The following is a 27,357-nucleotide window of genomic DNA, read 5'->3' on the forward strand; positions in this document are numbered from 1 at the left end:
GGGTGTGTAGGACCCATGCCAGTATCCTGGGGCCAGCGCCAGTGGGGCCCAGAACAGGGCGGCAGGAGTATGGGGCACAGGCTGGCAGGGGTCTGTGGAGCTGGGCTGCACTGCACCAGCAGGGAGAGAGGGGAGCTGGCTCAGATCCATAGAGCCCCAGCCAGCTGGGACCCTGCACTCCTGCCACCCACTCTGGACCCTGCCAGTGCTGGCCCCGGGGCACCGGTGTGGGACCCGTGCTCCCACTCGGCTGCTGCTGGCTGCCGTGTGTCTGCTCACTCCCAGCCCCACCTGTCCCAGCCCCACGGCACAGGCAGGAATGATTGTGAGTATCCCCAACCCTGCACAGCCCACACTTGCCCATCTGGGCTGAGCAGCAGTGGCAGCGGGCATGGAACAAGCTGCTGCTCAACACAGGGGAAAAGTGGCCCCTCCCCTCCTGCTGCCAGCGCTCCCTTTGGCAGCTACCCAGAGCCCTGCCTCTCTGCCATGTCCCCACCACCCCATGGGGCAGCAGTGGGAACAGAGAGCAGGCACAGGCAGCCCTGCATGGGCTCCAAATGGCAGCCGCAGGGGGTGCCAGCAGCAGGAGGAGCAGAGCTGCTTTTCCCCCACCCCAGCACCAGTTTGTGCCCTGCTGCCACTGTGCTCAGCCCATTGGGCGAGGCCAGAGCTGCCGCAGGGCCCATTCTGGCAGCAGCGGTGACAAACAAACAGCAGCTGAGCAAAGGGGAAAAGCACCCCCACCTCCTGCCACTGCTGGGTAGTCTGCCAGAGCCTGCTCTGTGCTAGGCTCTGCTGCGGCTGCTTTGCTGCCAGCTGTGTGCTGCCCAGGAGCTGCAGCAGAGCCTAGCATGGTGTGGGCTCCCCCAGCAAACACTGCACAGCGGCAGCGAGGAGAGTGGGCGTTTTCCTCCACCCCAAGAGCAGTACGTGCCTTGCTGCTGTTCAACCTAACAGGCTAGCCTGGAGCCAGTGCAGGGCCTGAGCTGGCAGAGGTGGCAAGGAACAAACTGCAGTTGAGCGCAGGGGGAAAGCGGCCCCTCCCCTCCAGCTGCTGGCATTCCCTGTGGCATCTGCCGGCACTCTGCCTGTGCCCACTCTCTGTTGCCACCACTGACCCACAGGCGGTGGGGACTCAGTGAAGTGGCAGGACAGTACCACGTGGGCTCTGGGCAACTGTCACAGGGAGCGCCAGTGGCGGGAGGAGGAGGGTCCGCTTTTCTCCTGTGCTGAGCAGCAGCTTGTTTCCTGCCCACTGCTGTTGCTCAGCTCAGATGACCCTCCCCTTCCCCCCACCAATAAAAATTAAATTTAAACATGTAAATTAAATTAAAATCTGTAAATTATACAGTTTGCAGGTCTGCAGTATGAAAAGGTTGGGAACCCCTGCCATAGACCCCTGCCCGCCTGCACCCCATGCTCCTACCACCCCACTCTGGGCCCTGCAGACCCCGTGCTCCCGCACACCTGCTCACTTCCACTCCCCCCATACCATTTTACCCATGTTCCTACCCACCTACCGGCTGCTCTGCACCCCATGGCTCCCATACTACACACACATCTCCACAAACCCCCATACCCACCCACCCACGACTCCCCACAAATCCCACACCCACCCCATACTCCCCCAACACCCATGCACACCCCATACAACATACAAGTAAGACTGTATTTTGAGCTTTTATGCAATCACTTCTACATATCCAGAACAAACAAACATAAATCAGATCAAAAATATATTTTTTAAATTAAATTGAGAGATATTATTATGGGTGTTTGATTTTTAGTTTTTTTCCCCTAAAATGGCAAACCCTCTTCCCCAAAGGAGTACTTCCAGGGGCAAGGGGAGGGACTATCAGCGGCAAAGGTCAGAGGTTAAGGGGATGGGACTTCCGGCCCCGAGATAGCGGGGCATCTATCAAGGGGTGGGGCTACCCATGTGGCCCTCGACAGCTTGTGAAAACTCAGTAAGTGCCCCTTCGCCTGAAATAATTGCCTGCCCCTGCCTTTAGCATTTTCCAATCCCCCTCCTGAGGAAAGGAATCCAGGCACTGGAAGCTGAATGGACAGAGCTTCCTCCCTACACCTCTGTCTCAGTTTAAATTTGAGCTGTAAATTTGCCCATAAGACTCAAACATTGTTTTGAAGAACCTGACTCAGGACTAAATGGATCTCTTGATAATGAGAACAGAATCCTTTGTTATTTGGAACAGACATTCCTCCTTGTACTGACTATGAAGCAGATCAATTCCCTCTCCGAATGAGAGACTGGCTGAAGAACATCCTCATTCAGTATTATGAACATGATCTGGACAGATCTGGATTTCTATCTGACAAGCAGCAGAATAAAGTAAGTAATTATTTTAAAATAAAACACAGCACCTGTTACATCACTAGAGTCAAGTGAACTATTTGTAATAAATAATTCACTCTATACATTCCCCCTTTTCCTGTTAGTGAAGGGTCTTTGGGCACATGGTGATCTTCTGCTGCGAATAAAACTTGATCTGCTAATTTTTTTGTGTGAATACTTCAGCAGAATTCAGCATCTGAAAGTCAAAAACTTGAGTTGTGATGTTTAGTTTTGAACAGACAGGCAAGTGACATGATACTGTATTTACTGGCATACCATGCACACCTGTTCCCCAAAACTTAGCTTTTCAAAATTGGGATACATGTCTTAAGTAGGGAAGCTAATCCTCTGCCCAGAATAGAAGCAACCCATTTTGATTCCTGCTTCATCCAACATTTAAAAACAACTACCCAGCAGCAGCAGTGCATTTCTATTCAGGCAGCTGAGGGAGTCAGTTGACTTATTGGCTCACTGGCTCTTCACTCCATAGGTGTTAATGACCATCTCTCTTCTTTAATAGTCTTGATGTTCCACTACTTAAGCTAACCTGAGCAAGAGGCTGAATATCTCTTTTTCAGCTGACTCTTGTTACACAATGGAACTCTTTACTGGCCTAAAACTAAGAGTCAGTTCATGTGCCATCTACCCTAACCCCACTGTAGAAGCTGGGTAAAAGTAGACAAAATACAGCAGAAGGTAAGCAAGACAGAACTCTGACCAAAGCGCAGGCCACTGTCTCTTCACTGCTGTTTTCTACATGCTAGCTAGACAATGCTGGCATAGGTGTACTAATACGTTCTACACCCATACATTCATTCTGCTGTGCTGACACTGCCACAACCTGTTCCTTGCACTCTTCCTTCTCCCTCATACCCAGTCAGCATGTAGACTATAAAGATACTATGAATAAGCAGCTGAAGGTTCTCTGGCATGGGGGACTCCATAGCTGGTGGTGAGCTGAGACATCTCTATTCCACACTCTAGAGGAAGGGGGCAAAAAGAAGGGTATATACTGTAGCACTGTAGTGAGCCCTTGATGTTTACCCAACACTTATGAATGAATTTGCTTACACTACAGAAACAAGATAGCTAACTTGTAAGGACAAGTTTTTTTAGTGCAGTTTCCAGCTGCAAGCACTGCAAAAACAACTCTAATGCTATTTGAGTGAGATTCTATGGGTGGGGTAATTCTAGTTGGACTATTTCTTCTATCACTTAATGGTAATTTACTTACCTGCTGGTGCAGGTCCAGAAAATCTACCAAAATGAAAAACGTCTCATGGCTGGTGATCATCCCGTTGAACTTCTGTTACATGACTTTGAGAAAAATTACCACATGTATGTGTATCCAGTGCACTGGCAGTTTCACCAGCTTGATCAGCATCCTGTGGACAGGTAGAAACTCTTTATATGTGTGCTATTCTGATCTGGATTGTTTTAGTGAGAAGTCATTTAGAAAAATGCAAGTATTCTCTAATACATACACACTGGGACAGACTCTCAAATGATGTAAACTAAGCATATTGACCTTAATTGTGCTTATAACGAGATGTTTTCAGTCTTTAGGCATGTCCTGTACAATACCTGTCAGATTTTACTTACAAATAGGATTTAGCAAGAAATACCTGCTACCCACATGTATTTCATCATAATCAACCATTGCACCTTCAACTGTGGAACTTCCCAGCAATTGGTAAGGGCCTAATCCAGGAACAAAGTATTTGGTTAGGAAGTTAATGAAGATGCAAGAACAGAGGTTCATCCATGGTGGTTAGTCACCACAAATATATCACTGGCATTCAAAACTCATCTAAAAAGAATTAAGATAGCATTAAAGGTGGGCAAGTACATTAAGTTATTCAGTTTTGATTGTTGCAGTTACAGGATTGTGTATCTGACATCTCTGTGGCACCTTACTAAGGCCTCCACCTACCACCTTGTTGGATCAGGGAGCTTTCTTCTCCTTGCCAACAAATATTTTAAGGCTATAATCCCCTTGCAATTTCCTAGCAAGTCTGGCCTTGATACAGTACTCTGACTCATTCTCTAAGGGACAGTGAGAGACTGACTCAGTGACAGAGTGACCAATCAGCTTTCCCAAGGCACTATTTACTCTCAGAAAGAAGTATCACTGAAAAAGCATATTATAAAACAATAGCAGCTTACATGTGTGATCTCTTACCATGTAGTATGCATCATCATAAATGTGGCTGTGGTAGATACAGACATGGGTTTGTCAGGTTTTTTTTCCTGTCTGTAACTAGATATAGATTGTTTCTGTAAACTTCTATTATACTATACTACCCTCTTAAAGCAGAACAAGCCAACATACACAACTTTACCTACTACTTACATCAGAGATACAACAATCTTTTTTGAATATTCCATGTGTTCAGAACAAACAACACATCTTAGTGTAATTATTTTTTAAGATTTCAAGTGGCCAAAGGCTGACATCCCTCACAAATGGATGTTTCTTTTTGTCTCCTAATAACCTTGACTGTCTTTAGTAACCTAAACTATTTACCCCAGGAACAAAATCATGTGCTGCCTCCATTTCATTTCAGGTTACTGACGCACTCAGAGCTTGCTCCTTTGCGAGCTTCTCTAGTGCCCATGGAGTACTGTGTAACTCGTTTCTTCCAGGAGTGTGATGCTGATAAGGATAAACATGTCTCTTTGAAAGAATGGTGCCACTGCTTTGGAATTAAAGAAGGTAAATCCAGAAGGGTGAGAGGAATACAGGCTGAGAAAAATGCTTCCATTCAAACTAAGCAGAGAAAAATCTCACTTCATACACAAAAGTTAAGAAACTCTGGCTAGGATATTGTGAATAGCCATGTTGTAAGGCAAACAGAATGGAGATCAGGGATGACAATCTCAGAAGAAATAGAGTTCTTTGTTAGTTCAGTTAATCATACTTCAGCTTTTCCTTCAGAAATACTCTTCAAGTTACTTTGCAGTGGATGAGATATCTAAGTACATACAGAGTGATCTAACTATAGTACTATAGTCAACATTTTACTGGTTTCAGGTTTGCAGCTATGTAAACAAGACAATTTGGCTCTCTTCCTTTGACCCTGCAGTTGACTCCTTATGTTCCATTCAAGAAGTAGGAGTCAGTCTTACTTTTGCACTTGGTATCTGTATTTCAGTTATCTATAGTTAGTCCATACATTGGATGCTTGTTGCCTGGTTTTCCTCTGCTGACTGCTTTTCAATGTCATAGCAGTCCATTGACCACCTAATTCAGCAAACTAGCATAGGTGGTGCTTTTGCTACCCACTCATGTTGTCACCTGGAGTAGTATTTAGAGCACTCCTGCAGGGAGTGCTGGTTTCCAAACCTTGCTTCAAAATTGTTTTTTAAATGATAAAATACATGAACAGTCTTTCAGGCAGAGACCAAAACTCTAGTTTCTCCCCACCTACATAAGTGTTCTAGCCAGAAACTTGCAGAGTTATGCCCCTTCTCTTTAGTGAATCCTGAATTCTTCTTTGCACAATGGAACAGCTTCAGCAGGAAGGCTGGAAAGTGCCCTCATCCAGAATAGCCGACAGGCTGATAGAGCATTTTTGTGGGAGGTATAGGCTTGAACCTCGTTGGGTTGACGAGAGACTGAACTTGAGTCTCCAGCTTCTTGCAATATACTCTAACGTGCGTGGCAATAACATCGTGACATGACCATGCCACAGTGGCAGCAACATCGGTTTTTTGTGTGAAGCCCAATCTTGTCAGACATAGACAAACTCTGAGCAGATAGGGCTCCTCAAGGAAGTAAAGACTCAGACTCTGAATCACAAGTCTTGGACAAGGTGCTGATTGGTTCAGCCTTGTCAAAACTGGGGCATATGTTGGAGTGCAATTTTATGCACCTGGGAAATATTAAAGTAAAAATATAGGAACCTATGGAGTGTAAGTGACTCCAGGCTTAGCGGTTTTCAGGACTGCAATTTTGGACTTAAGTGCCTAAATTCTGACTAAGCTCCACTTTGGGCATATAAGTCATTTTTAGAAGCTAGCCCTGAATTATGGCAGAACACCGTAACAAGTTAGGCAAGAGAAGCAAAGACGCAAGTTATTTTTTCACTCACTAAACAACTGGAGGACTTCTTTTAGAGAGAAAAAAATCCCTAGGATTGAATATATTTGTTCATGACCCTTTTAACAACTCCTGGTCTTAAGTGGGAGTTGGCTGTGACCAAGAAGTACTTATACACTTACAAAGCCTTTCTGAGCCTAGAATTTTAGCAGCTCTTCTGATGACATACATTATCAGCCACAGTTCTGAACAACAGGGCATGGATTGAGCTATTAAAGGGGTGACAGTGTTTGGCATGTGGTGTTACTAACGGTTCTGTTGGTCCAGAGTAGATTTAAGGGTATCAGTGATTTTAAAGATTACAGACATGTCAGGAAAATATTACATAATGAAAAAGCAATTATTAGAAAGGATTTAAAATGGGCAGTGTTTGATAAAAGCACCTGTTTCTGTTTTCAGATATGGATAATAAATCAACATTTGAAACGTTAGAACAAAATTTATGACTCACTAAAGATAAAACAGTCACGATATAATCATTTTTCTTGAATACTAAATGTTCAGTGATTATAGTAACCTTTTTTTCCTTTTTTGTCTGTTTTGCAGAAGACATTGATGAAAACCTGCTATTCTGAGTTTGGTGGAAAAGAGTTCAAGCATCCTGTACTTATTACCAATCATATCTATGAAGCCATTCTATTTCTGTGAACCCAATAGCTTAACAGTTTTGAGGAGAAAACTTACATAATGTTTTGGTTTTTGGTTTTTTGAGTTTTTTTGTAGATTGACAGCGTTACTCCCCAATAGGGCAAATAAATGAATAACCCTAAATCAATTAACAATAGCAGAGTATAAGAACTTTTCAAATGGATTAGCTAAATTAAAAGGCATTTTTGTGTGTTCCTGCCTGGAGTTTAACTTTCAGTAATGCCTCTCTGTACACAAGAAACAGAATCATTCACAACACTGTTTTCCAGTAGATATATATGGCAAAAATCTTAACATATACTGTGGAAAACTGGCTACAAATAAGACAAGTTTCTTTGTTTATTGACTTACTGTATTATCAGTTTCTTAACACACTAATAAAGTAGGAATCAAATAATCTATATCTATTTGTCTCCAGAACCACTACTCTGTAGTTAAAAGAAGAGGATTCAAGATAAATGTTTAACATTTCATAGATTTTCATAGACATTAGGGCTGGAAGGGACCTCGGAAGATCGAGTCCAGCCCCCTGCCCCAGGGGCAGGACGTCAGCAGGGTTCATAGGATCCCAGCAACATAAACATCTAATTTACTCATGAAGGTGTTCAATGTAGGTGTTTGAACCACCTCCGATGGCAGACTGTTCCAGACCTTGGGGGCTCGGACAGTAAAGAAGTTCTTCCTTATGTCCAGCCTGAAACAGTCTTGCAGGAGTTTGTGACTGTTCAACCTTGTCATCTCCTGGGGTGCTCTGGTGAACAGACATTCCCCCAGATCCTGACGAGTACCCCTGATAAACTTATAGGCAGCCACCAGATCACCCCTGAGCCTGTGCTTTTCCAGGCTGAAGAGTCCCATGGCTCTCAGCCTCTCATCATAAGGTCTGTTTTCCTGACCTTTGATCATGTGCGTGGCTGTCCTCTGGACTCTCTCAAGCTTCTCCACATCCTTTTTCAATTATGAGCCCAAAAATGGACGCAGTACTCCAGTTGCAGCCTCACCAGGGTCGAGTACAACAGGAGAATGACATCCTGGGATTTGCTTGAGAAGCATCTATGGAAGTGTTTTGCTCGCTTTACTAGCTGCAGCATCATACTGAAGGCTCATGTTCATCTTGTGGTCAATCATGACCCCCAAGTCCTTTTCGTCCATAGTGCTAGCCAGCATAGCTCTGCCAAGCCTATAAGCATGCTGCAGGTTTTTCCTCCCAAGGTGGAGAACCTTGCATTTTTTGTTGTTAAACACCATTAGGTCCTCGTCTGCCCATTTCCTGAGCCTGTCCAGGTCAGCCTGGATCACCCTCCTGTCCTCAGGTGCGGACGCTTTACTCCAGAATTTGGTGTCATCAGCAAACTTGGCCAGTCCGCTTCTGATACCAATGTCCACATCATTAATAAAGATGTTGAACAGTGTTGGCCCAAGGACAGAGCCTTGAGGGACCCCACTGGTCACAGGGCACCACAACGATTGACTTCCGTCAACCACCACCCTTTGGGTCCAACCACGGAGCCAATTCCCCAGCCACAGAAGCATGGTGAAGCCAAGGCCGCAGTTGGCCAGTTTTGCTAGGAGGTGATAATGGGATACCAGAAGGAAGACTTTTTTAAAGTCAAACACCAATCTCTTCTCCCTTGTCTAGGTGATAGGTCACCTGGTCGTAAAAGGAAATAAGATTGGTCTAGCAAGACCTACCCGCAACAAACCCATGCTGGCTATCCCTCAGAATGCTGCCATTGGCCTTCCGGTTAAGAATGGTCTCTTTAATAATCTTTTCTAAGACCTTCCCTGGGATAGAGGTCAGGCTGATGGGCCTGTAGTTTGCCAGATCCACTTTAGTCCCTTTCTTGAAGATAGGCACCACACTGTTCTTCTTCCAGTCTTTTTGCACTTCACCAGAGCACCAGGCTAACTTGAAGGTGTCCAGCCTCTCAAGGTGTTCCTTTCACAAGGTCAGCATTGATGGAGGGTAAGGGATCTCCCTCACCCAGGTGTTCCCGTCCTGTAATGGGCAGGGATGCCCCTTGGGACTGGTGAAAAACTGATGCAACATGATTATTTTAAATTAATTGTGAGATGAAGAGACAAAAATGCAGGATGCATGAGGTGTCAAGGAATCTCATGTCAGCAGCACTTTAATTCTTAGTGTCTGTGCAGTATATTAACTCATGATATGCTTGCATAATGAGGTGACCTGTCCCTTTAGGGGCCAAGGGCCCTGGAGCCAGTTAGGCTTGTTCAATTAACAGGCCCAGCTGAGAGGTGGCCGATGTTTCTCATGAAAAACCAAGCCAGGTATATGAGAAAGCTGCTGCAGACAGCTTCTGCAGGAAAAGATATGAAGAGGAATGCTTGGGAATAGTACTGGTAGCCCAAAATGAGCAAAGGGACTGCAATGCTTTGCCTAAGTTTTGCTGAAGAATAAAGCTGTGCCCTGAACGAGACTTTTGTGTAACGGTGTGTCTGTCTGGATTTGGGGAAGCAGGCCAACTGTCATTTACAGTTTGCTCAGATATAGCACCAACTGAGGTGTTCACCCTCCCTTAGGCACTGATTGTACAGGGTCTACATGCCTGGATCCTAACACTCAAGTGCAAAACAGTGTGGCAGGGGAAGCTTGCATGCCTCATCTGCAATTCTCTTCTCGTTATACTGCACTTCCTATGGGGCACTGTCATCTCATCTGGTTAGGAATGACAGGGCATTTTGTCATCCCTGGCCCGAGTGCATCATGGGAGTTGTAATCCAGTTGGGAAGCCTGGCCCATACAGAAGAATGTAAATGAGACAAAACTGAAATGCAGCTCCCATTAAATGCAAAAGCAGCAGAGCTAAATTGAAACATTTTAAGGATCGATTAAAATACTTTGTTTTTTAAGTTTTTTTTTTTTTTTTTTTTTTTAAACTAAACCCCAACATTTTCTGTTGAAAGCAGAAATTTTTGCAGGAAAAAGCCATTTAGCTGAAACCCAATTTTCAACTGAAGAGGAATATACATGGAAAAGTTTCTACTAGCCTTGCCACATTACATTCTGCAATACTGCACACCAGTGACACATGAGCAGTGATTAATTTTGTGTAGGGCAAATTCTCTAACTAACCCATGTAGGTATAGGCAGACCCCACCCTCCATAGGACTGTTAGCTTGAAAATATTTATCAAGGATATAATTTTCTGTCTGCATTTTCTTTTGTGTTTAACCACAGTGCATCGTTACTTATTTGTTCTTTCCACTGCCATGAGTCACCTAACCAGCTTAAATGAATTAGAAGCATAGCTTGTTGACAGTGTTATGAAATACTTGTACATAAAAGTCTATTCTCCTCTCTATAGGAGCTAAATCATTCTATCACCCCCATTCCACCCCAGGCCACACATTAGAAGCCAGACACAGTGAAATGGGGACTTTTATAGGAACTGAGAAAAAAGAATCCTACTTTAACTTTCTAAGTAACACATGTCCTGGGGCAGCCAAGAACAGTGGTAGCACTGGCTGGAAGAGAGGAGGGAAATAGGAGGGGACATGTCACCAACCACACAGGGAAAAGGAGGAGAGCGCAGATGATTTGAGGGAGGGACATTCTTACTGATTCAGGGACTTAAAAATGTCCCCATATGCTGTTCCTATGGCATGGTCTGTTGGCCCTGTTGAGGAGAGAAATCTGGGAGCGGGGGTGCAGCACCCCTGTAGCACCAGTTGCTGGTCCCAAATCCCCCGTTACAAAATCCTGAATCCACTTCTGTATATACATTATGTATCACAAACTACAGCAGAGTAATGCTGCTGACGTATGTGTAGATGTACCTGAGGTCAGCAGGGGTCAATATCTTTTCACTTCAGATGATGAACCCTTGAAGGAAAAAACTGTAACTATTAAATGTTTATTCACCTGCTGTTTTGTAGAGTTGGGAAATGAGTATGACCCGAAGCTGGTGACCCTATTTTTTTTAAACTTCTTGTACTTTCAGAAAATGCTGAGCACAAGTTAAATGTCCATTTGTTTCCCAAGGGCAAGAAGTAGATATGGCTCTGTCTTTCAGGTCAGGAGCTTGGAAAGAGGATGCCCCTTTCCAGCCCCCAACACTGGACATTTCTTTCTCACCTGTATGCATGCCACACAAGGCTCCTTGTGCCCTCCACACGATTTACATGCATGGAAGAGCAAAGAACTCCCAGGATTTTGTAAAAAGATGGTAGGAATTAAAATCCCTAGTGCATTATTTTCCCTACCCTGTTTTGCCTGTTTACATTGGTAACCTCTTTGAGAAAAGGACCATCTACAGTGGGCAGGTCTACATGTGCATTACGTGCCATAATCAGCACTACTGCACCGTAGCATTGGTGCATGTCTTTTAGGTGATGTTAATGCACAGTCGACTAAATCTATTGTGCATTAGCTAGGCTTTTGCCATGACATGATAATGTAAAGTAGACTTAGTCTACAGCGCTTTTAGCATCTCATACAAACACACCCTGTGTCTAGTATAATGTGGTATTATCCTTGGATGATGTATAAACATTTCTGTAATAAAATCAACACGTATAAAGTGATTTGTCCATTAAATAAGCTGACCTCTACTATAATAGTTCATAAAAAGACACAGATGAGACAATCTGACTCAGTGGGAATGGGAATAATATGACTAGTACTCATGAGAGATGGGACTTTCATCTACTCAATGTAAGTATTAATGACTCAATTATAAACTGCCTTTGAAGTTTACTGTTAATTCTACTGAGAGATATACTGGAAATATAGCACCCACACAGGCAAACAGCTTAGCTTTCAAAATGAGGTTTAGAAGCCTTATAGATAAGGACAGTTGTGAGACCTGGCTAAGTCACAAAGGAGGAACCATACAGCACGATGCCTTCTACACAGATATCCATTTGCTCTTGTAGATCAAAAATAATACAGAAGTTATAAATGTACAAAACACATGGACAGGCAAGGTTCTTTGGATAAATCCAATCTTTTGATACTCAAATTGGTCTAAAAAAAGATACTGGGTTTACCTAAATAACCTTGTCTGCCTATGTCATTTGACCAACGTGGCTACAATCTATAGCCCCAAAAACACATAGAAGAGTGTAGAAGTAATGACTGAGACAAACAGCACCATGGTAAGGACTACTACTACATTTTAATGACTATTCAGAGTTACATCATAGTAATCTTACTCAAATATGGCAGTACCTTACTTTGCATGTTGTCCTATTCTTTTCACAGTCAATGGGACAGCTTGGGTATTAAGATGGTCTTTGACACAAATATAAGTATCAAAATCAGGCGCAACATTAATACAAAAAGGAGGTGAACCTGCCAAAGAAAAATTGGAGGATCAAAGCAAAGTAAAATTAGTTTGGCATTCCAAAGCCCCTGTGCAAACCTCCTGTGCTGTCTGTACCACCCAGACTCTGGGATTCTACTTCATGTCCTATTAAAGTTAAGTGTCATTTTTCTTCCAGCAAGTCAACACCTAGATACAGAGGGTGGGATTTTCATAAACCCTCAGCACTGATCTAACTCCGTCCAACTGATGTCACTGGCCTCTTGAGTCAATAGTCACTGATTTCAGCAGTTGGAGAAATTTTGATCCTTTTTAAAAATGCTACCCAATGCTGCTCATTTATCCAGAAAGACCTAAGCCAGAACAAATGCTATGATTGTGTACATTTACATTAGGAAATGAAGCCCCTGAATTCCTGTAAATCTCCAGCACAGCTTCTTGGATTGCAACGTGTAGGGAATCCTAATTTAAAAGATTATGTTGTCTGAGAGGGAATTATTACTTTAGTGTCGAATTAGTATTTTAAACCTCACAATACAAATACACATATTTCCATAACTGTACTTATAGCATAGAATATTATAGTCTAGCAATCAGCACAGTACCTGTAGTCAGGGCATATAACATACTCCCTATGCATATATCCATATGCGTTTTGTTTGCCAACACTTTAGCATGATCCAGTGCTAGACCCTGGGATTTCTTTGGACTTATCGGTTAAAAAGAATGACATAATTTGTCCACTGGTATTAAGAATTTGTCAATCGTAATTACTTGTGGTTTTCTGATTAAATCTATGGAACTAGAAACAGTATTTAAACACCAGCAATTCACACACAGACTCCACATGAGCAAGCTGATTTCTTGGCTATTGCACTGTTCAGCTGATCACTGTGCAAAGGAAAGGTAATGCAATTATTATAGTATAATTTCGAAAGAACTGAAATAAGTATGAGACTATAATTGTATGGTAGAGATATATAAATAGGAGTGTAAAACAAACAGAAGGCATTTTAAAATGCAAGGAGCATATTATAATTCCAATAGAGTCAACAGAATAACTCAAAATAACTTCAGTGGGCATTAAAGAAAAAGAGGTAAGGATAGCAAAATTTTAAAAGTATCAGAAGAAAGAGGGGAACAATAATATGGGAAATAAATTGCAGAAGATCTCTCATTGAAATATACGTTTTTTCTAAAACACAGGTAAGACTGCAGGTGAAGAATGTTTGATAAAATTACAGGGCTTCAGAACCTGTGTATGAGACCTTCATGCCTTGATAGTCAGAGAGGAGCAAAAGAGGGCCTGCCACCCCATAAGTGAAATATAAATATCCAGTTCAGCTGACAAGTTTTGGCAAGCTCATCAATGGTAAGAGAGATTTAATTCGACTATGAGCACCTGCCTAGTTACGTTAGATAAAGTTTACACACAAAAAAAGACTAGCTAATTTGAGGGCCTCAATTTTTGGGTACCAAACTTCAGAAACTTTTAAGCGCCCACCCTTTGAAAAGAAGGACTTTTTAAGGTATCTCAAAGTAAAAGGCTAAAATTTGTGGTGTCCAAAAGTTACTTTTGAAAAACATAGCTCTAATTCTTATTCTTATTTCCAGTGTTTAAAGTATTGAAGGAGTTGTGACCATTATTTGCCATACACAAGACATCCTCACAATCAGATGAAGCAGATCTATGTAACACCTATTCATGCATAACAAGGGACTCAAGAAAAGAAAGCAGTTGGCATGTTGACATTTGGGGCATATTGAAATGTATTGGAAGGTGGTATTTATACAAAGCTCCATCATTCAGGAAAGGTTCAAGAGGAAGCCAATGAAACTATAGAGAGGGAATAAATCTAGATTTGGGGCCAATCATCTGAAATAGTGACATTTGATTAACTAATATGGAGTTGTTTGAAGGAATTACCTCAGTATTGTAGCAGTAAATTCAGAGGATACAGAATATGTGGTGGGGGAAGGTTTCAGAAAGCACTGGATCAGACCTTAAATCTGAATTTACATGCTGATCCTGAAGGGGCTATGTGCCACCAGGAAGGGATTCTGTGGGCAAGTCCACACAAGTGCATGTGCACTTTGCAGCACCTCAAAGGCTTTAGACATGCCACAAAACGCATCGTGTGCATGTGCTTTGGTTTTCTGCACTGCATATTTGCAGCATGGAGACAAATTTAGATACTGGGAAATCCTGTTATAAAAAAAAAAAGGCATAAAAAAAAAAGCAGTGCAGCATATGTGGCAGCAGTTATGTGTCACACAAAACCGGAGCCTGGCTGGCCAGAGCCACACTGTAATTGCGGGCCAGGCTCCACACACCAAGAGCACTGCTGCTATAGCTCTGGGAGGCCCCCAGGATTCCGGGTAAGGCTGCTGAGGCCAGCCCAGGAACAGGCCTCTGCCTCCCCTACCCCATCTGGGGCAATTTGCCCTGCACTAGAACATGCTTGCAGGGGCATTCCCCAGGGACAACTAGCACCAGCACAAATATATGCTGCTACTAGTTGTTCCTGGAGAAATGCATGTGCATGCTCATTTGGATTTGCCCTGTGAGCTCAGCTCTTGATTAGGCTGATGTGCACAACACTGAGTTAATTTCCCACACATTTACATTAACAAATTTGACAATAATTTTACTAATAAAACTAGCTTTTTTGAACATTAGCATTATTTCCTGTACTTTCCAAAAACCCAGTAGAAACACTAAATCTGTGTTAGTCAGGGCTTGTATGTAGTTCTTTTATATGAATGCAGCATACTTTTAAACGTGCAGTGTTGGATCTGACATGCTATACAGGTTTATATACTGTTAAATTACTAATACAGTTTAATTAGTGGTCTGGACAGGATCTAAGTTACCTCTATAGTTAAATGCATTATAATAATATTTAACTTTCATATAGCTCCTTGCATTTTTAAATCACAGAGCATTTCACACAGGTAAGCATGTGTTAGCTTCACTCTAGAGATGAGTAAACTCTGGGACAGAGATTAAGTGACTTGCCCAAGGTTATATAGGAAATCACAGAGGGTGGAATCAAGCTACAGGAGTGCATAAATTAAACCACTGCCTGGCTCCCCTCTCTGGTGACCTGCTCACAGCACTGTCATTATATACCATTATTATATCCCTCTCCTTTCTCCAAAAATAAAAAGTAAAAACTGTTAGCTTCCCATCTTTGTTTTCATAGGGTTCTTCACCAAAATGAAACTGCTGTTCTTCTCCTGTGTTCTGAGTATTGCCATTGCTGTCCCAGTACCTGTAAGTACTGACCAAAATACTGAATAAACACTATAACTAACAAGTTGCTACTTATTATTGACAGGCCTTCTTAAAATATATTTGTCTGCATAATACAAAGTAAAAATTGGCATATTCTGTTATTCCTGTTCCCTCTTCTCTTTATAGATAACAAGCAAATAGCGCAATATACACCTGTAATTAATCCCCATGTAAGTCGTCAGCAGTGTTTGAACCTTATATAAATTGAACCTGTTACAAGGAAGTTTTCCTACTATATATACAAGGGTGAATTCCATGGAAGACTGATAAATTACTTTTTAGAAATGTCACTCATTTGTTAGAGAATATCTAGGAACATAAAACAGAAAGAAGCCACCCACATCATAGTTTAGCCCCTTGGAATCACAGGCAACCAAAGTAAAAGTCGGTCCAACATATTCCTCGAAAGCATTGATGTCAGTCCCTCCTGTCATCACAACTATAGAAGACTCCATGGCAAACTTAGGAAGCACCGTACAAAAAAAAGTATAACTACTCTGCAATGTGTGCAACTTTAATTAAATCTACATGGATGGACTTCATGAAGCTTATTAACTGGATGAAAGGTGCTCTATACAAATGTCAGACATCATGATATTTCCTTTGGTTTTCCACAGCTGGATGACAGTGATGGCAGTTCCAGTAGAGAGGTAAACCTTCTGCTTATTGTTAATATTCAGAATTGAATGTCTTAGTTTTAAAATAGATTCAGACATTTTGTTACTGATGCTTTTTTATTTCCACAGCGGCTGTCATATCGATTCCCATTTTATCCACGGGTACCTCAGTTTCTTCCACCATCCCCTCCGATTCCACCTATCCCATTTCCACAGCCTCCACCATCCCCTCCGGTAATGTAACCTTAGATGCAGATGAATGTGAAAAACAGCTGCTAGCTAACTTCCAAGAATAAAAAACAAGTGGTTTCCAATCATTATGCTGCATAATATGAGAGCCCTGTCTGATTGTCATGTTACCAACAAGGTATTAATTGAGAGGTCCCTTTGTTATTCCAGACATAGCGCTTTTTGATAACTTGACAATAAATTTCACATTATTATGCTCTACTTTTGCGAAATCTTTGCATTTTGCAAAAACAAGACTAGGCGTCCTGTAAAATTCTTGACAGCTAAGATACTGGGGCAGATTCTGATTTGATAGATAGACCTATCTACCTAGTGGACATATCTATACATGTGACTAATATGCACAAATAAACTCCAGGGCTTATTGCTCTGGAGTTTTTTTTTATGCAGCAATGCACGTGTAAACGCTGTCCCAGCTGGCTGGGGTGCTTCAGCACTGGGTCAAGCCACCAGGCAGGCCCACACTGAGGCAACCTAAGCCCCACACAGCCACTTGGCAGCACATGGAGACAAGGGGAGCAGCTGCTGGGGCCCAGGAGCTAGGGGCTAGGGCATACAGTCCCTCAGTGCAGGGCTAGCAGCCTCTGCACTGAGCAACCATATGCCCCATTGGCTGCACATGCAGACAGGCACAGCTGCAGCTAGCTGAGGCAAGATCTACACATACACTGCTGTGCATGAAAAAACTGTGCAGCAGGGTAGTACTTGTATTTTACAAGTACTACCATGCCATGGAGTTTATTCGTTTCATGCACTCTAAGAGGGGTTCACAAATGCCAAGACATTTACTGAGCAGTTAATCAGTCAACTGCACAGTAAACAATACATGTGGATGTGCCAAGCGTTACTGTTACACTGAGATGCAAACAGTATAGGAATTTCTTTTGAAAAGTTTGCAGTAACTGTAGCGCTCATCCCACTAGATGGCACTGCTGATTCAAACAAGTCAGCACAAGTTCAGTGGCTCCCATATGAAACTTAAATCCTCCTTTCCCCTCTCATCCTAGTACCTGGTCCTATGCCAAAACCCAGATATTCGCCAAGATGCTTAAACTAGAGACTTTTGTTTCCAGACCACCACTTCCCCTATGATAAGGAATGTAAATAAATTAAAGAATACAAAATACTCAGATGCTACAGTTATGGGGTAAAGGTATAGAGATGTAGACATAGTATTCCATGTCATCATATCTAGTTGAACCATTAATGTAATAGTAACATAACTGAGTTAACATTATTGTGGGAAGGATGACTTTGAGTTTCCTGACTTCTCACTTGCAATCAATAACTACAGTAATGTATATTTCCTTATTTTTAGTTTGGTTTGCTTTTAAGCCTCTCACTAAATGAACAGGTTTACACTGACAGAAAAACACTGCAAGATTAATATTTATATGGATTTCAGTAATATGAAAGATAATCACCTATAATGTGTTTTACTTTTAGCTCTGCAACTGTACATAAAGAAAAAAAATTAAGCATACATCATATATTTGTGGAAACCCCTTAAGAAATATCTTTTTTTCCCCCCCACAGTCTTCTAACTATTTCTATATTCCACCATCTCCGGTAAGTTTTCTCTATAACATGTTCCTTCCATGTATAGTGTCTTTCACTCTAAGAGGATTGTGAATGCGCCTATTGTTACATTTACACAGGCAATGCATAGGTCAAAGGTGAATTCTGTAACTTTTTTGTCTCGATATGTAGTTATGATAAAGATGCAGCCTAATTGTACATGGTGAAGGGAAAAAATGGTATTTCCTTTTATTTAACTTTGCTGCTTTCCTTTTTTCCTTGTATCAAGGATGTAACAAGTTCGCCTCCCCCATTGTAAAAAATAAGTATGTATTAAGTCTCAAGGGGCATGTCCAGATGAGCATGCACATGCAGTTTGCAGCATCTCAGAACTGTGAGGCACCGCAAACTGCACGTGGTGCATGTGGAACCGTTCACTGTACTGCAAATTAGCAGCATGGTGCCAAAATTTGATACTGGGACCTCCCAATATTAAAAAAAGGCAGCACGGCGCATGTTCAAGGAGCATGCACAAAAGCAACTGGAGGCTGGGTCCTCCAGGGAGATGCTCTGGCTGCCAACCAGAGTGTCTCCACTGCTTTAGGTGTGCCTTGGCTACTCCACTGCACTAGGAACCAGGAGGAGTAGGGAAACAGCAGTTTCCCCAAAGCAAAGTATTTTGCCCTGCAGCAAACCCCATGTGCAGGGGCATGCACAGCAGCACAAATTTGTGCCACTATATGTGCTACAGTAAATGCACACCCCTACATATGGAAGCACCCAAAGGGGCCAGATTACTGCATTGGTCCGACTCCCCACATAACACAGAACATATACGGTCATTCATAAAAGTTACATGCAAGAAAGCTGAATTAAGTTTGCCGGGAAATATTAATTTAACTTTGCAACTTAAATGAACTTTCAACTTAGAATTTTTTTTTTATAAAATATAAAGTTATGCACTATAACCATGCTTGTAATTTTATACAAAAGGGCTACTTTTTGTAATATCTTTCTTTCTTTAATGCTTCACTATGCCCTGTGTATATATTGTCTCTTCAGAATCAATGCAGTTTAGATATATTGTATATTTGTTATGATATGCTCCAATCATGCAATGGGATTTATGACCACCCAGAGCATAGGTAAAAGAGTCTGCATGTATGGCACCAACTGAAGAGTTGGATCCAGTGGTTGCATGTATAAAGGAGGAGAACAGATACTGAATTAGAATCGACTGACTTTTTAAAAATTTGTTTCTTTCCTAGGGCTTCCCTTTTCCTTTTAATCTGACAGGACTGGTAAATTCAATCTGCTTTATGTATTACAACAATCATACCCTTCTCTCTTTCTTTCTCTCTCAAGCTTTCAAAGGGTTGCTTGTGCTTCATCTGCCTTTCTACACCTCCATTGCTAAAATGTGCCATAGTATGCAGTTGGTAGTATCAGAAGTAAAAATGTAGTTGTCTTAGTGCCACAGGAGAAGAGGTGACACAGTAATGCCAGTTTCAGTGACCAAGTATATTACATCAAAATATTGACAATGGAATTTAAATCCAGAGTCTGCTTTTAATATGAAAGTAAGAATTCTGCTCTGAAACACTGGCAAATATCCTGTTGTTATGAGAAGCAGCATCAGGGCCTTAATTTAACTTAGTTTTAAAAGCAGGGAAAAAAAAGAAAGTGAAAATGAAGGGAAGAGGGACTGAAAACTCATTTCTTCATAAAAGCAATAAAAATATTTCAGAAAAAAAGCTAGCAAGACCTTAGGTTTCAAATGTAGCATTTTGCAAGTACCAGATACATCCATTAAAGAACTGAAATGCTTTCATGTTAGATACAATCAGCATGGAATCCAGAAAACTGTGCTAGGTAGTTTAGGTTCCTTACATAATGCAGTGGAAGAGTCAGAAACCTCAGAACAGGATCCAAAACTCCTAACCAATAGGAAATGGCCCTGCATTCCAGAATTTAGGCATCTGAGGCAGGGCAGCAGGCAGGCTCACCAGTCTCTTTTTTAACATGCAGCTGCTAGACAAGTAGATGTGGTAGTGGCGGTACCCATCTTATACATGAAGTTACAGCAGTCGTCCAGGAAGTGGGAAGACCTGAGATTAGGACTTCCTCACCCTACAGGGATTCAAACCCACATCTCTCACCTCTCACAGATGCCTAATCACTAGGTCACTCTATATGGAAAGGAGGCACTAAGAGCCCCTCAGTCCCCCATCTCATTTTTAAGAGAAAGTAGCTTCAACTGCAATTTGACAGCAAGTCAATCCTGTTGGGATTTCTTAGGCATGCTCTGAAAATCCCTACTGATTGGAGGTAGGTAGCTCCCAGATCTTAGCAGGGCCTGGACATGAGACAGGTGTTGAGCTGCTTAGAATGCCATAGTTCTCACATGGGCAAAAGAAAAGGTGTAGGCATCTAGGGAACTTTTAAGTTAAACATGGAGGTGTTTACTGAGTGTAAGTACCTCTGGCTTTAGATGGCAGCTTAGCAGGGGTCTTCTGGATCATAATTTTGGACTTTGCCTCAAATCCATTTGTCTTGTGCTTTGGTTGGTGAAGACTTTTATGGGTCTTTATCTCACATTTTCAGTGTTCTTACACATTTGGTAGCCATGACCATTAGTATACTGGTTATTTGTGGTCTAATTCTGCAGCAGTGAATCATAGAAGCTTTGCAATTGTGCTATCACTGGTGTGGGTTCAAGCATGTGTTGAACACAAAACAAAGGTTTTGAAGAATCTGGGTTTGACCTTTCTATATTTACCCTCTCTGACAATATAAAAACAAAAAGATATTCAATTAATTCAAAAGGCTTTGTGATTTTTTTAAAAAACAGTTTTAGAATCTACCAGGGCAATTTGATTTATTGGATTGCTATTAACTATTTCCCCCCCTCCTTTTTTCAGGTTGTACCATTTCCATTTCCATTTCCCTTTCCTCCTGGTCCTTCCTTTCTGGTAAGGCCATTCATATAAATTACAGTTGATTCTGTACATTATACTATAACCAGGGTTATTTGTGCAAGAAGAGGCCCCATTGAGGTAGCATCCCTCTGTACCCCTTATATATAGCCCCTGTATATGCTCTTCTTGCTCACTGATCTTTGCCAGCATTAGTTAGCATGTCAGGAGAAAACAGAAAAATCAAAAGCAGTTAGAAAGCTCTCAGTGCTTACTGTTCTTTATTTTCTAATTAAGACTACTCTGTATTAGATGCTCTGTATTAGAACTGCTTTATTAGATGCTTTAAATATTTTTAAAACATATAAAAAGAAAAAATATCAAACAGTTATTTTAAAGTTTAATTTGAAAACACTTATTGAATAAAGTTATGGACATGCTTAAATGACTATGAAACTGAATCATTTAATGGCTATGTCTGCACTACAAAAAAAAGGTGATTGCAAACTTCTGTTAAATAATTCATGTCAAAATTGTACCATGTACAAAAGAGTTATAGTTTTAAACATGCTATCAGCATGAAGTGGGAAGCCTGGGATGAACTATGGCCACCTATCACCTTAAAATGATAGCTGTCTTGTTTGTACTACAATTTTAGCACACACTAATTAACATGTTAAAAATACATCTGTTTTCCCTAGAAAAAGAAGAGGTTCAAGTGGGATAAAAATCAGGAAAATGACCATGCACTCAACATGATGCCAAATGAAAAAATGGAAATCTAACAGGGTACATCTACATGTGCAATTAGAACGTAGCAATAAACTCTGGCACAATTTGCACCAGAGCTTATTGCTCCCAGGTGCAATGCTTATATGTGCGCCCAGGAGCGCAGCACATTGAGCCAAGGCGGAGCAGCCCTGGCTGGCAGGGGATGCAAGGAGTCAGCCTGCCAGCCCAGAACTGTTCTCCACCCCAGCTCATTGTGCTGTGGAGGGGTTGGCTGGGGCATGAGAGTGCTACAGTGAAGGGTTAGCTGGCAGGCAGCCCCCTCACTGTAGCACCCTTCTGAATCAGCCAGTCCCAGCCACTGTCTACATATGCATTTCAGCGCATGTAACTACTGCACTGTAGGATAGTACTTGTCCCAGACAGTACTATCCTATGGCTGAGTAAATTAATTTACTGAACCCTAATACTGACACACATGTAGATGGTGATGCTTTACTGCAGAGATAATTAGTCAGCTCCATAGTAAAGCACATGTGTAAACACGCCCACAGAGTGTTTGCAGGATCAGGGTCATGCAGAATTTTAGATCTGTACCACTATAGAAACAGTAGATAATGAGCCCTCAACACCTACAAGGCAGACTACTGTTTGTATTCCTAGGTTTGGAAAAGAGAAATGGACCAATACATTGATTTGCCCAAGGCCGTGCAGCAACTCAGCGTCAGAAGCCAGATAAACCAGGAGTTCCTGGCATGCAGCCCTGTATTTTAAATATAGAACATTAGGTGGCAGAAGTTGACTAAGTCCTCCTTACTCAGGAATGCACCACTTTAGATTGTAGGCTTAACTGCAGTTCTGAAAACAATTAATTTAAAATATTAAACACTGGACTATTAAATCAGGTACTGAAAAGTCAGATAGAGTCACTGGATACATTTTGGAAAACCCTATAGAATGCAGTCCCTCAATCATGACTGTATAGCTTAATATGGAAAGAAAGAAAAAGGGGTAAAACTTGAGCATATCACTCAACAAGTAGAATGTGGTATGTTAAACAAGTTAAATTTATTTTCCATATTAAATGAAGTATATTTGAGGTTAAAAGTGTATTGAACTTCTCTATAGGTAGAAACTAAATCTTTAATAAAATACTTTCAAAGTTCATGTATGTTTTTTATTGCTAGTGATGAGTATTTACTTTTTCAGTTTGTCATGGACTGTACAATTAAGAAGTAATCCTTTCTAATCGATTTGAATTTCAGATTCCCATGCAAACAAGGCTGAAATACATGGGTTTCAAAGAAACTTTTATATTCTCCTTGGAATTAGTTAATGTTTAATTTATTTCAAACCTAGAATTTTGGAACAACTTTTGGGTCTGACAAATCAACCAACTTATTGTAAATGTCTCTCTCTCTTTCCTGCCACCCCTCCCGCTACAGGGTTTCCCAGTTGGGGTAAGTCCATGTTTTGTATGTATAGCTGTGGTTGTATAGCTATTCTTATACAACAGATACAGGACTTACTTTGGTTTTATAGACAGGATCATTTCCTTCATTTTTGGTTTTTATAGAAAGGATCATTTTCTTCGCTTTTAAATATAGTTAAGTAAATCACAGAAATTCTCCACTCTTTCAGTGGAAGTTAAATCTCAGAAAAAGGGGTATGGGAAGGGCAGACAGGCATATACCAAAATTTTTCCAAGATTATATTCTGTGGAATAAATGCTAGACTTCATTTAGAATTATGAATTTACCACACTGCAGGTAATGTGGATAGCTTTACAGAAATAACCCCAACAACCACAATCACAACCTCAAAACACTAAGTTTGGCCTAACTGGTATACCAAGTTTCACAGTTGGTGTTTAATATCTGTGTAACAGTATAACCTAGAAGCCCAATCACATAGCAGGACTTTATAGTCTACTAGACACTGTATGCCTTGTAGAGAGAGCCTGCCTCTTGATAAAGTTACTGTATAAACAAAAAGGGGTCCTAGCCTAATCAGAAAACTTCCTGTGAAACAAATGGCAAATGCAGTCACTAAAGTCTAATTAACAGTATGAAGAGGGTATCAGTAATTTTAAGATTAGTAAAAAGTACCATTTTTGATTAAAGAAATATTTGTCACTTTCTTTGATAGAAATAATATGCTGGCTACAGAACTGGTGTAGTTTTCCCCTTGGTAAGTACTGTACCTTCAGAGCCAGCTTATTATCATCATCCCTATTTACGTTGGTTTTAGAATTTAATGCATATTCTGAAATATTTATCTTATAAAAAGCCATGCTCTTTCCATTATTCTAATATCATAAAAGCCTAAGTCTCTCTGTCTGTCTGTCCATAATGCTTTATTCGTGCTTGGATTGGCTGATGGAAACAGTCAGAGTGTTCCAAAGGTGGGGGAGCACCACCATGGTTCTGAAGCCGTGCCAAGGACCGGACAGAGGTGGGAGAGCCAAGGCCAGAAGCGCTAGCCTTGGCTACGCCACGCTGCTCCCTGCAAGCAGTGCCGAGGACCAGACAGGGAGCAGGGGAGCAGAAGCCAGCAGCACTGGCTTCAGCTCCCCCACCCCGCTCCCTGCAAGAGGCAGAACAGCAGCAGCATGGGACATTAGGTGGTGGCACTCCATCCCAGGCCCCTCTGGTCCCCCCCACTTCCTCCCGGTCATTCTTGACAACAATATAGCTTTATTCAGATTGTCTGTACAGATACTAGTATTGCAGTGTGCTCTCATATGAAGTACCTTCTCATGTTGTGTGTAGTATCTTTGTGAGCTATGTCTCTAGCAGACAGCTACAAGTTATGCGCTTGCTCAAACTTTAACGTAATTTACAATAGTTTACCACATGGCAAGGGGTAGGACTTCATATTATGAGTTTTGTACCACATATTTAATGATAAAAGACAGTTGCAGCAGCTGTTCAGTCTTACCTGAGATTCTAATTCAGTTTTCCTACTCTGCAGATGACGTGAGAAGGTTAACAGATGTCTTTCATACAACTTAGTTCCTTTCAACTAACCTGCAACTCTTTTTATAATCGTCTCTCACTCATCTTTAACATCATGTACTGGAAATTCTGGAGATAAAAGCATCAAATTCCTTCAGTTCATGAACACATGCATCTAAAATTTGTCTTCTTCACATTGTAAAATTCTTTTCCAAATTTTATGTTCAGCAACTTTTAAATTTACAGTAAAAACTGAACATTGACTTTAACATCTCTCATTCCAATTCACTTTGTTTAAATGATTGATCTTAAAAATTATCCCAAACTGACGCCTACACAGTAAGAAATGTTCAAAGTAATTATAAAGCATTTTTTGTAAGCTTAAAAGGACTAAGAGCCACAAATTCTGTCTTTAGAGTTCTTAAAAAAATAAAATGTAGAGGCTTTGTCTTTTGTTTTCTTTTAAAGAAGGTCAAACACTTTCACTTCCTCTTAGTCCTTGGACTTTTTATCACCATTTCTGCAGTGCTATTGATCTGCACATTTAACACTCAATAATCAGCACTGCATGGACTTATTAATAAACAGAAAGAAAGGCATATAAATGAAGAGACAAAAAGTCCTATTGGAATATCCAACTTACCTCCCTGCCAGGTCAGAATTGTTCCCTGCCTTATTTTATGTGGTTTATACAGCCTAATACATATGAGCAGTGTGCAAAAAGAAACTGATTTTGAAGAAATACAAAGAGGTGTGGACAGACATAACATTTGAACCATTACAAAAATGTCACTGATTGGGAACTGGTTCACAATTGTCCTGGTTCAGAGGTGTCTGCACATGCACTGCCAAGGGTTCTAAGTGGAACAGGCACCTTTTAAGCACTGCAGTACTGTAAAACCACCACTAGGTCGGTGGTAGTGAATACCCAGTGGCAAGGACTCCAGTTTACCCATTATTCCCTGAGCATGGAATTGGCTGAATGCCAAGGAAGAGAAAGAAGAAAGCAATTGCCCGCAATTGCAATTTTCTGATCCCCCCTTCTCACTAGCACTGTGTTCCACAAAGAACATTCCAGCACTTTACCAAAAACTGCATGGTGATACCCTGACTGGGATGCCCAGGTGTGTGGGAAGAGGGCCACAGGGCAGCCTAGATCCCTGGTTCTAGGTTCCTTGGTTTTGGGGGCTCCCAGACTTTCATGGCTTTCAAAGAACATTTTCCCCGAAGCCATTTACTAATTTGAATCAATTCCTTATAACGTACCAGGCGGTTGTCCAGCTGGTTGCGGGGGCTACCTGTACCACTGCTTTTCTCTTCTTAGGGAGAGGTGGGTGCTCCAGGAGGCTATCCAAATTCCCTGGCTCAGTCTACTGCCTTAAAACATAAGGCAAAACTACAAGGAGAACAAAGACACTAGAATCTGAGCAATGTAAATAACAAGGAGAGAAGCGAAGATACAAGAAATAACTTAATTATGTGCAATGTACAGTAAGGTAATGGTCTCAAGTAATCCCCATAGCCACGCCTAGACATAAAGGGGCAATGCTGTAGCAATGAAGTTTGGTGCCCAGGGCAAAGCCCGCCCTCACCCCCACACACAGATCCGGGGAGGACACACAGCTGCGGAAGCCACCCTCCCTCCCGCAAAACAAGCTGCTTGTGGCTCTGTCCTGTGCCCTGCCCCAGCAAGGCAGCACCTGTTGGCACTCCTTCACTTTGGCACCCAAGGCAGTCATCCTGCTTGCCCCCTACCCACCTCTCCCTCACATTACGGCACTGTGCAGCGGCATGCACTTGCAGTAGCATAAATTGCCGCAGCACACTCCCTTGCACATCCAAGAAAGAGCTGGAGCAGTCTTACCTAGTGACCTGGAGCCTAGGGACACAGGTTTGGCAGCATGGAAGCTTGGTCAGCAGCCGGAGCACTGCTCTGGATGGCCTAGCCTCCATGTGTTCGGCACATGTTGGGCTGGTTTTACTTCCTTTTTTTTCCCCCCATGTTCAAAGTCGTGGCAGGAGAGACCCTGAGAGGAGATAGCAAACGCGCCCACACAAAGGATAACCCAAGGCTCACATAAAACTAAAAAAACCCACTTATTAAAAACAAGAAGCAAAGGCTTTTATTGGACCAATTGTATAATTGGAAGAGATGCTGGACAAGCTTTTGGGCATAAAACACCTTTCTTCAGGTAATATGCCCTCTACTGGGAATTACTGTATAGCATTTATTGTACAAAAACAGAAGTTTCTAATAAAAACACTGGCTTGCTTCATTACACTGATATTTGTCTTGTCATTACAGCAATGTTGAGAGACCTTCTGAAACATTTTCTTGAATTACAGGCCACTGCACTCTGAACAATTCACTTTGTTTAAATGATTGATTAAATAATGACACGAAAGGAAATATAACTAGATTTTTTGTTTATATAGTCATAATTGAAGCAAATTATGGTGCTCTGGTGTGGTGCCAGAGGACTGGAAGAGGGCCAATGTGGTTCCCATCTTCAAAAAGGGGAAGGAGGAGGACCCAGGAAACTATAGGCCAGTTAGTCTTACCTCAATCCTGGGTAAGCTTTTTGAGAAAATTATTCTGGCACATATCCACGAGGGGCCAGCAGGGGAGGTCATCCTTAGGGGCAACCAACACAGGTTCATTAGTGGCAGGTCCTGTCAG

At 41.7% G+C, this 27,357-nt stretch overlaps 2 protein-coding genes and 1 long non-coding RNA gene across 6 annotated transcripts in view; 2 read left to right on the top strand and 1 right to left on the bottom strand.

The window, feature by feature from the left end:
• SPARCL1 (SPARC like 1) overlaps positions 1-7,509 on the top strand; it is a 45,254-nt gene extending 37,745 nt beyond the window's left edge. For all 3 annotated transcript variants that reach the window (XM_019526475.1, XM_019526477.1, XM_019526476.1), the window contains exons 9-12: positions 2,217-2,353; positions 3,603-3,751; positions 4,924-5,072; positions 7,005-7,509. In XM_019526475.1, coding sequence (XP_019382020.1) covers positions 2,217-2,353; positions 3,603-3,751; positions 4,924-5,072; positions 7,005-7,033 — 464 coding nt within the window. In that variant the 3' untranslated portion in view covers positions 7,034-7,509. The remainder of the gene's footprint in view (positions 1-2,216; positions 2,354-3,602; positions 3,752-4,923; positions 5,073-7,004) is intronic.
• Positions 1-24,746, bottom strand: part of LOC109304019 — a 113,491-nt gene extending 88,745 nt beyond the window's left edge. The window contains exons 1-2 of the long non-coding RNA XR_002099278.1: positions 24,661-24,746; positions 12,301-12,423 (exon numbers count right to left, since the gene is read on the bottom strand). This is a non-coding gene — a long non-coding RNA (uncharacterized LOC109304019). The remainder of the gene's footprint in view (positions 1-12,300; positions 12,424-24,660) is intronic.
• Positions 12,829-24,946, top strand: LOC109304018 (sulfated surface glycoprotein 185-like). 2 transcript variants are annotated; one of them, XM_019526479.1, is made up of 8 exons: positions 13,238-13,300; positions 15,601-15,671; positions 16,310-16,342; positions 16,439-16,543; positions 20,998-21,048; positions 23,166-23,180; positions 23,869-23,910; positions 24,694-24,946. In XM_019526479.1, exons 2-7 carry the CDS (start codon positions 15,615-15,617, stop codon positions 23,872-23,874), a joined length of 267 nt encoding a protein of 88 aa, XP_019382024.1. In that variant the 5' UTR covers positions 13,238-13,300; positions 15,601-15,614; the 3' UTR covers positions 23,875-23,910; positions 24,694-24,946. The 2 variants fall into 2 exon arrangements, with proteins under 2 accessions (XP_019382023.1, XP_019382024.1); XM_019526478.1 differs by lacking the exons at positions 20,998-21,048; positions 23,166-23,180; positions 23,869-23,910; positions 24,694-24,946 and adding an exon at positions 18,095-18,349 and having other exon boundaries at positions 12,829-13,300.
• Positions 24,947-27,357: the final 2,411 nt, after the last annotated feature.

The sequence above is a fragment of the Gavialis gangeticus genome, unplaced genomic scaffold (assembly GCF_001723915.1).
Source record: "Gavialis gangeticus isolate Ggan-Ray unplaced genomic scaffold, GavGan_comp1, whole genome shotgun sequence".
In the NCBI taxonomy this organism is placed as follows: domain Eukaryota; kingdom Metazoa; phylum Chordata; order Crocodylia; family Gavialidae; genus Gavialis; species Gavialis gangeticus.

Excerpts from the sequence above, each read along its gene's own strand:
- LOC109304018 (XM_019526478.1), top strand. The coding sequence starts at position 15,615 with ATGAAACTGCTGTTCTTCTCCTGTGTTCTGAGTATTGCCATTGCTGTC. Across the intron at positions 15,672-16,309 it reads CCATTGCTGTCCCAGTACCT|CTGGATGACAGTGATGGCAG; the intron begins GTAAGTACTGAC and ends GGTTTTCCACAG. Across the intron at positions 16,343-16,438 it reads ATGGCAGTTCCAGTAGAGAG|CGGCTGTCATATCGATTCCC; the intron begins GTAAACCTTCTG and ends TTATTTCCACAG.